The sequence below is a fragment of the Orycteropus afer genome, unplaced genomic scaffold, assembly GCF_000298275.1.
Source record: "Orycteropus afer afer isolate SDZICR_OR568_19922 unplaced genomic scaffold, OryAfe1.0 scaffold00001, whole genome shotgun sequence".
Taxonomy (NCBI): domain Eukaryota; kingdom Metazoa; phylum Chordata; class Mammalia; order Tubulidentata; family Orycteropodidae; genus Orycteropus; species Orycteropus afer.
This window is the reverse complement of record NW_006921588.1, coordinates 32,097,557-32,107,499: the sequence shown is the minus strand read 5'-3', so window position 1 is coordinate 32,107,499 and position 9,943 is coordinate 32,097,557. Positions and strand designations below refer to the sequence as shown.

The 9,943-nt window shown below is 39.7% G+C and overlaps 1 protein-coding gene across 1 annotated transcript in view; it reads right to left on the bottom strand.

Moving 5' to 3' along the window:
* LRP2 (LDL receptor related protein 2) overlaps positions 1–9,943 on the bottom strand; it is a 187,017-nt gene that overhangs the window by 45,201 nt on the left and 131,873 nt on the right. Inside the window, exons 53-59 of the mRNA XM_007953659.1 lie at positions 9,035–9,258; positions 5,988–6,165; positions 4,890–5,086; positions 3,868–4,113; positions 3,098–3,226; positions 1,729–1,848; positions 281–397 (exon numbers count right to left, since the gene is read on the bottom strand). Of these exons, the coding sequence (XP_007951850.1) occupies positions 281–397; positions 1,729–1,848; positions 3,098–3,226; positions 3,868–4,113; positions 4,890–5,086; positions 5,988–6,165; positions 9,035–9,258 (1,211 nt within the window). The remainder of the gene's footprint in view (positions 1–280; positions 398–1,728; positions 1,849–3,097; positions 3,227–3,867; positions 4,114–4,889; positions 5,087–5,987; positions 6,166–9,034; positions 9,259–9,943) is intronic.

Genomic DNA, 9,943 nt, shown 5'->3' with positions numbered 1-9,943 from the left:
AACTGCTGTATGGAACATGAATTTGCTCTGTAAACTTTCACCCAAATCACCAAGAAAAAAATGCTTATTATCATTGAGAGCGCTATATGATTACAGCATAGAAAATACAGAGTAGAAGGTACTTTGTTAAGCTAAAGTTTATATGTTACATGAATTACCAAAAAAAATCATTTTATGCTAAAAAACCTTATAAACACTAATTTGAAGTCCCTTTCCTTTCATATATGCTAGCACTAGTACAAGAGTCTATGGAAGCCCTCTCCAAAAATTCTGAAGTTACCGCAGTCCCGCTCATCTGAGTTGTCCCCACAGTCATTGTCATGGTCACAGATCCATCGAGAAGGAATGCAGCGCTGATTGTCACATCGAAACTCACTCTCTGTGCACTCACGGGGGACTGAAAAGGAAAATCATGTGGCCATGAGCGGGTACCAGAACTCACACACAAAAAACAGATCAAAGTGCCCTCAGTATCCAAGGCCCTCCTTTGTCCCACATCCCAGAGGTATGATCTGGCAGACTGTCTATTCTCCAAAAACAGACCTTTTACTTCAATTTTAAGTCTATTAACTCCAAGGGTGATTTAATCTTATGATTGTAATTTTTTATTTCATGAAATTCTAGTTAACCTCTTATGGAATTCAACATAAACTCTTTTATAAACAATTAAGTGCCAATTGGATTTCAATTTATGTAAGAAGTTTTCAGCCTGTTGATATTTACAGATGCAGTCAGCATCCTGATTTTTTCAATTCAAAATTGACATACATTATTAGTCAAGGATATAAGCTCAGAATAGGACTTCATTAAAGTTGTTTTAAAAATATATCCAAATATTCAGGACTGACCATCTGGTTTGGTCTGATCTAAGCCTTTGGCTTCCTATTCTCAACCTCAGGGTGCCCAATCTTTGTAATGAGCACCTTCACTGGGTGAGAAGAACTAAAATGTGGCCCATTTGCTAACCCTTGATGCTGTTGGTAATTGCTGTCACGTCATGGTGACCCTATGCACTGCCCAGTCCTGCACCATCCCAAGGACAGTTCCGGATGTGACCACTGCAATACATGGTGTTTTCATTGGCTGAAGTAGATCATCAGGTCTTTCTTCCTAGGCCATCTTAGTCTGGGAGCTCCACTAAAAACATCAACATTCAATATCACAGCAACACATAAGCCTCCAATGACAAATGGATGGTGGCTGCACATGAGATGCACTGGCTGGGAACTGAGCCTGGGTGTCCTGCACAGAAGGCGAAAATTCTACCACTGAACCACTAACACCCCCAGCTAACCATTAGTCCTCCAGAAAGGATAACAATCCAAATACGAATTCTTTCCCCTTCACTATTAAGGCCATTCTGGGGAAAGTGCTTAAGAAATAGTGTCCTTGAGTTAGCATCTTTCTTTGCTTTCCCTTCTCTTAGTCCTGATTTTCTATTTCTATTCTATTTATCTTGAATCACCTCAAGTTCTCTTTGGGGGAGGGAGCAGAGAGTTATAAAAAAATTCAAAGGTAAATTTCAGCAAGCATCCTCCCAACGCTTGACTATAAACATCCCAGAAAGAATATTAAGAAAAAGTAAAAATGTACTAACCACAGAAAGCAAGCAATCAAATAGCTGTCCTCATCCCACCATTTAAAGAGGAAGGGACTATGAATTATGGACAAAGAATATACATCACAGCTCTGGCAGCACATAAGGATAATAGAACTCTGAACACTCACCACAGTTATCCTCATCTGAGTGATCTCCACAGTCATCTTCCCCATCACATCGCCAGCGAAGAGGGATGCAGTAGTGGTTGTTACAGCGGAAATCCCTCAAAGGATGGCACGTCATTTCCTCTGCAGAGCACAGTTATTGCAAAGGCTTCATAAACCAGTGATCAAGAAATGCACAAAACTGGTTTCCTTGTGAGACAGTCTGAAAATTGTGCTACCATATTTTTGAAGCTGCTACAGGAATGCCAGCAACATTCATTGCAAGTATTCCCCTTTCATCTAACCTCAACCTATCAACTTCTTGAAATTAGATCTATTCCTTTTGTAGAAACTGTTCAAAAACAAATGGATATCTGGCTTATAATTTGAAACAAAAGCCTATTAAGATTGGCTAAAATGATGCCACCAGCAAACAGAACATTTCTATTACATTGTTTCTGGTCAATTAGACTCAATTATTAAAATAACCCATCATCTTCCTTATTTATCTTCCAGTAACACCACACACACACACACACACACACATACACGAATGCATTGTTGTTGTTGACTGCCATTGAGTCGATTCTAGCTCATGGTGACCCCATGTGTGCAAAGTAGCACTGCTCCATAGGGTTCAAGGCTGTGTGACCTTTCAAAAGCAGATTACCAGGTCTGTCTCCTAAGGTGCCACTGGGTGAGTTCAAGCCATCGACCTAAAGAGTAGTGGTCAAGTGCTTAACCATTTGTGCTACTCAGGGTTTCTGAATATATGCTGGATCTTAAGGCATTCTATTAATTCATTTGGTCATTTGTCCATAAGTTCTTTTCATTTTTTACTCTGGATGTATGCCTAATATTGAGGGAGTCCATTAATTTATTGTCCATTAATTCTTTCCAAGTTGTTGGAGTGACTATAGCTGCCCAATAAATGATATGAAAAGTCAAAGAGACATTCAGAATATGGAATCTCCCAAACAAGAAATATTTTTATTTGGAAGTTATCCTGTTTTAGAGGTAGATTCCAAGACTTTTCTCCAAGCCCCTTTTCCACATATTTGAATCTCTAACATTAGACAACTTAAATGTGTCAATTATGAATAATGATTGCACAAGTTTCCATAATTTGAATTATTTCTTCCCCAATTACAGCAGTCTTTGGAATAGGATTTCACTTAAGAGAAAATAAATAAAATTCTGTCAATGACTGACCCTGAAAAATGCTATAAAAGTGTAACATGTTATCAGCTGATGGTGCTTTTTCAGAGATAAACAGAGAGATGTAGGAAACTCACTCTCATCTTCTAACAGTGGCACATAAACACTTAAGTTTCTTGACACTACAGTAGCCCCAGTCCCAGTCATTCTCCCCATTCTCCTGGGTCCCTCTTACCACAGCCTTCCTCATCACTGTTGTCCCTGCAGTTATCAACACCATTGCACACAGTCCACTTTGGGACGCATCGGTAGTTTGTTTTACAGGAGAACTCCGTATAGTTATCACAGCGATATGCAGGCCCCACTGGAAAGGGAGGAGGCAGCAAAGTCAGAACTGGAGGCTCAGCCCTGCTCCCAAAACTGCAGTTATCTTTCCACTGTCACATTAAGGAAATGTTAGTGCAGAGTAAATTACCACATTACCAACTAAATTGACTCTGGCAATGTGTGTCTGGTTTAGGGTTGATCTGTTCACCAAGAGCAGAAAAATTGTTTCCTAAATTTTCTATCTCAAAACCACTCACCTGTGTTACAGTATAATTTTGTGGACTGGGTTTGAAATGAATAAAACAGAAAACTAGGTAACTAGGTTGAAGTGTCAGCTCTGCCACTAAACAGCAACATGACAATCCACTATCTGAGCCTCAATTTTCTCCTCTATAAAATGGGAACCCACCTTCCTGACCACATATTAGGCTCAAATGACAAAGTGCTATACACACAAAATGTAAGTTCTTATCATATTCTGGGTGGTTAGCTATCCACGGTATTACAAGATGGTATCAGCAAGGGATTCAGCTACATTTTGCCTTGCAGCACCAGGTCAGCAGGGAGAGCCCAGGAGGAGAGTCCTACAGGGCTGAAGCAGAGGGCTCTACAGCCTTTCTCATTCCAGAAAGAGGTTCTCTATGTTTCATTGCTCCAGGCCCTCCCACAGGAACGTACTGCATTCGTGGATAGGCTCATCCGAGTAGTCTCCACAGTCATTGTCATAATCACACTTCCAAGATTGAGGGATGCAGTGGCCATTATCACACTTAAACTGGCCCGGTAGGCAGGTCCTGGTAGCACAGTGATGAGTGTCTTCATCTGAGTTATCCAAGCAGTCATTCTCCGAGTCACACTGCCAGTGTTCTGGGATACAACGTTTGTTGGCACACTGCCATTCATTGGCCTCACATTGGTGATTATCTGCAAGCAGGAGCATTTGGTTATCAGCTTGGAAGGCATCGAGAATGAAAGCTCCTAATTTACATAGATGGATCCTGGAGAACTGGGTGCACTCAACTGCAATCAACTACAATCAATCAACTACACAGGGAGTTATTCCTTTGACTATTACTGTTGCCCACATTCTTACATATTTTTTTCTTGCACACAGAATTAATAAAGATTGAATCACTGATGGTCTCTGCTAAATTTACCTCCTCTTGTCCGTCTTTCCCTATTGAATGACAGTTTACAAATTGTGTTTGTCACTGTTGTTATTGTTTGCCTTTTTGTGGGTGGGAAACCCTCATTCTACCCACAATATTAGCTCTTCAAGAGGATTATGATTATATGCTTCTGGTAATATAGACAACTTACTGTCTATCTCAACCATCTGCCTTGTAAAACTTTAAACCAAACCAAAATCAAACTCACTGCTATTGAGTCGATCCCGACTCATAGCAATCTCTCCTTGGGTTTCTGAGGCAGTATCACTATGAAACTAGATTGCCCAACCTTCCTTCTGAGGAGTGGCTGGTGGGTTTGAACTGCCAGCCTTTTGGTTAGCAGTCAAATGCCTTAGGCATTGCACCACCAGAGCTCCCTTGTAAAACCTTAGGATTCCTAAAAAAGAACTTAGCTTTCTCCTAAGCCGTTGACCAGTTTTTCATTTACAACATTCAAAAAATCCCCAGAGAATACTATCTGAGCATAATTAACTAGATAAATGGGAAAAGGCATAAAGCAATCCAACACACCACAAAGAATATGGTCTTCATCAGACCCATCAGGGCAGTCATGGCGAGAGTTGCATAAGGAGTGTGAGTTGGTGCAATTGCCATCATTACACTGGAACTGTCCCAACTGACAGTAGCGGGGTGGGCAAAGGGGTGGTTCATCAGAGCCATCTGCACAGTCTTTCCCTCCATCACATTTCCACCAGATAGGAATGCACCTGCACAGAGAAAATACAGCACTTACCTAACAAAGGGAGATAAAGGAGGGGATCTGGAGAGAAAAGGCTTGACACAGAAGTTTGAGGAGGGGCATGCATGAGTTCCTTCATGGGCCCAGAGGAGAAACTTAAGGTACTGCATTCTATTTTCAGAGAAAACTTAACTGTATGAAATAGAATAGTTTTCTTAACATACAAATATATGCAAAAAATATGATTTAGGCATGGTGATTACATTCTTACCATGACAAACAATAGAGTGTGTATTTTGAGCTATGGTTCTAATAGTTATTAATTGTCTACAGGGTGATATAAAAGACATTAGTTGGGAAGCTGAGTGGTACTAACATTTGTTGAGTGGCTAGCCTATGATAAGTGTTTTGCTAGATTCTTAATCTAAGATATTTTATCTAATGGAATCTTAGACACTACCCATCCCACTTTCTGACTCAGTTCCCCTAGTCATAAATGACTGTGGTCTTTGTAGGGAAATAATCTGAGGCCATGTTTCATAGCAAAGACAAATGATCAAAAATGAAATTGAACAGATAACCCTGGATTCGCTAGCATAGTTAACTAAAAATCTAGTTCAGCATACATGTGGAAAAGACACAAATGTCTATCACTCTTAATGGTTTCTCTTCAATATGAACTTTGACTCTGACATTTAAGAAAAGTTATTGGAAATAAGAAATACATAATTTACTTCCTCTCTACAGACAGGAGTTTGGTTAGCAAATTCATTATATTCATAGGGAGAATTATCTGATACTGGAACCTGGTACTCCTAGTGAATTCAAAATTTTAGTCTTTGGAAAACCCATCATAGCCTGGATCCTTGAAGTTCAGTGTGTTTGCCAGGGATGGAGAGGCACTGGGAAGAGAGTAGAGAGAAGCTTACTTTTCATTGTTAGCACATAAGAACTCGGTGCTGGAGCATGTGGGTAGGCAGCGGGTACTCCCACCCAGCTGGAGCATCTTGAAGTGGTCTGGACATGCACAGGTGAATCCTTGGCCTCCCGCTTTGATCAGGCAGAGATGGGAACAGCCACCATTGTTGACAGCACAGGGATTGTTCACTAGTGAAAAAGGAGGTAATACATATGTTCATTTGCTTAAAGAGACTACCAAACACACTGACCTTGACATTAACCTCATCCTAATTCATAATTTGGACAGATGACAGAAGCAACACTGTGTTTTGAGAAAACTCACTTCTGTGCTACCAGCAGTGGGGCATAGACAAGGGTATTTTGTTCCTCAAAGTCCTGTGAGAGCAGATGGGAAACTTAGCTCATATCCAAAACCAAAGATAAAGTTTTAATTTCCAGCAACACTATAGTCCCTCATTCTAAAGATATGCTCTTCAAAAGAGTAAAAAGACAACCCACAGACTGGGAAAAAATATTTGGCAATGACATATCTTACAAGGACTTACATTTAAGATTTACATAAAACTTCAACACCTCAAAATCAAAAAGACAAATAATTCAACTTAAAAATGGGCAGAAGACATGAACAGACACTTCACCAAAGAAGATACTCAGGTGACAACACATAAAGAAATTTTCACTGTTATTAGACATTAAAAACCAAAACACCAAACTCACTGCTGCTGAGTCGATCTCGACTCATAGAGACCCCTTCCTTGTGTTTCTGAGGCAATATCTCTATGGAAGCAGATTGCTCCATCTTCCTTCTGAGGAGTGGCTGGTGCGTATGAACACTAGCCTTCTGGTTTACAGTCAAATGCCTCAGGTGCTATACCACCAGAGAGATGCAAATCAAAACAACGAGGTACCATCTCACTCCTGCACTGATAGCAAAGTTCAACAAGACAGAAAATAACAAATGCTAGCACTGTGGAGAGATTGGGACTGTCATACACTGCTGATGGGGCTGTAAAATGATATAACCACTGTGGAAATCAGTATGGCTACTCCGAAATAGAAATAGTCTAAAATAGAAATATTGTTTGATCCAGCAATCTCTTTGCTAGGTATATATCCTAAAGAAGGTATATATCCTAAAGAAGTGAGAGCCAGGACATGAACAGATATATGCATCACAGCACTATTCACAATAGCAAAGATATGGAAACAACCTAAGTGCTCACCAACAGAAGAATGGATAGTCAAACTATGGTACATACACACAATGGAATACTATGCAACACTAAAGAATAATGTAGAATCTGCAAAACACTGCATAACCTGGATAAACTTGGAAGTAAGTCAATCACAGAGCAAATATTGTATTAGTTCACTATTGTAAAAAGTCAAGGGAAAGTTTATATACAGAAAGAAATTTTCTTTGTCAGTTATCAGGTATGGGAGAGAAGAGGACAAAAAGGTAAAGTACTAGACAGTTAGGAGACAAGTATTGATTTGGGTGAAGGGAAAAAAGAGAGCAACACAATAACATCAAGGAAAAGGAAGGCACAGAGAGGCACACAAGAGGTACAGACAACAAAGATAAACACTTTTACATGTACAATACTGTGTTAATTAATCTACAGGTAAATAGAAGGGTAGACAAGCTGAATGATCAAGTATGTCTAGGGAAAGAGAATATATGTATAAAGTTAGGAGATCTGCTGGCACAGTACCTAAGGTATTTGACTGCTAACCAGAAGGCTGGCAGTTCAAACCCACCAGCTACTCCTCAAAAGGAAGACTGGGCAATCTACTTCCGTAGAGATACTGCCTCAGAAACCCCTCTTAGCAGATGATATTTTTACATACGTATTTATATGTGCTCTAACAATGTCCATATAAATAGAACAAACAAGGAGCCAATAAAAGTCAACCACCCTGATGAAGTGAGTTATTGGACCTGTGGACTCAGGACTATGGTCCCAGGAGACATCAAGCTGAAATGGCACAACATACTACACAAAAGCATTGCTCTACATCCTACTTTGGTGAGTAGCAACTAGGGTCTTCAAAGCTTGCAAGTGGCTATCTAGATGCAACAATGGGTCTTTCCTCATCCAGAGCAAAGAAGAATGAAGAAAACCAAAGACACAGGGAAACAATGAGACAAAGGACTAGTGGACCTCAACCTATATGACCATGAGACCAGAAGAGGTAGATGATACCAGCTACCACTGTCAACCACTTGGAAAGGGGTCAATCAGTGCAGCAGATCCTGGATACAGTAGGAAAACAATGTGGAACAAAACTCAAAATCATAACAAACACCAGTCTTACTGGTCTTATATAGCCTAGTATAATCCCCAAGACTATGGCCCTTAGTTACCCTTCAGACCTGGAATTAGAATCACTCCTGTGGCTTCTAGCCAAATAATAGACAGGCATATGGGGTGAACATTTACACCAGGTAGATACATTCCTTAGAACAAACAATCATGGGAAAACAAAAGGGTAGTATTTGCACAGGGAGATAGCTCAGGAGGCAAGAATGCATCGAAATGAATGGAAATAAAATGGCATTATCTTCTAGAAGACAGGAACAACATCTCTTTGTTATACAATACAATGCCATACAGGATGCTTTATAATGACTGTCATTTTTTTCTAAACATTTCTTTTAAAATAGATCTTGGTATTAAGGTATGACGATTGTTAATTCTTAGGTGTCATATATAGAGAATTCAAAGATTTACTCTTTAATATTTAGGACCAAAATGTCATATTTTTATATCATTTTAAAATTCTTCAGCCCTCCTACCAAAATAGGTGAATCAAATATGGCAACATGACAGCTGTCAAATCTTACCAAAAAACAAAACAAAAAATTTCAAATAGTCTTTCCCAAGGATAAGGAAATAAACTCCATACCTTCAATTATCAGCATCTCCTTTGAAGAAACATTAACAAACAACACCATATCCTTCATAAGTCATGAAATTTATGCTCTTAGAGACAAGAATGACACACACATAACTTCAATCAACTTTTCCAAACTAATGAATCACCTACTCACCAATCGGCTGCCTGTATGGATGATACACGATGATGCCAAATGGTCTATGCGTTGTGTTTGTGAGCTGCATTTTACCTGATCCATCATATTTGTTTCCCTTCTCAATTGACTTCGTATTCCAATCTGTCCAATAAATAGTGTCTTCAAAAACGGTAATATCAAAAGGGTGCGGCAGTGTCCCATCATACACTGTGTGCCGATGCTGGCCCTCTAAATCAGAATACCTAGGATTGCAGAAAGAAATAGTCACTCCATGGAGATGATAACTCCACTCCTCCAATGCCTTTAAAAATAAATAGATTAACAAATCAATTAATAAATTTCTACCGATTACATCCTAGGAGATCCTAGGAGTTCTACTATTATATACTGTTGCTATGAATCAGAATCAACTCTGTGGCGCACAACAACAGAAGTAACTGAAGGAGTCCTGGGTAGTGCTCAGCTGCTAGCCAAAAGGTGGGTGGTTCAAATCTACCCAGCAGCTCAGCAGGAGAAAACCTGGTGGTGATCTGTTCTCATAAAGATTACCAAAGAAAGTAAACCATTGCCATAAGTGGATTCTAACTCATAGAGACCAGATAGGACACAGTAGAATTGCCACATAATGAATAGCAATATCTTTCTCCCATAGAGTGGCTGCTGGGTTTGAATCACCAACCTTTCAGTTAGCAGATGAGCACTTTAACCACTATGCAACCATGGCTCCATCGTGGATTACAGCCTAGGCAACCCTGGGGGCAGTTCTACTCTGTCAGGTGTTCACTATGAGTATACTGAGGGGAATATTCTGCTATCACCACTCATCTGTCAGTTTTTTTTTTTTTTTAGGATTTGGGTGAAGATTTACAGAGTAAATTCACTTTTCATATAGCAGTTCACATATACTTTGTCTCATGTCATTGACCA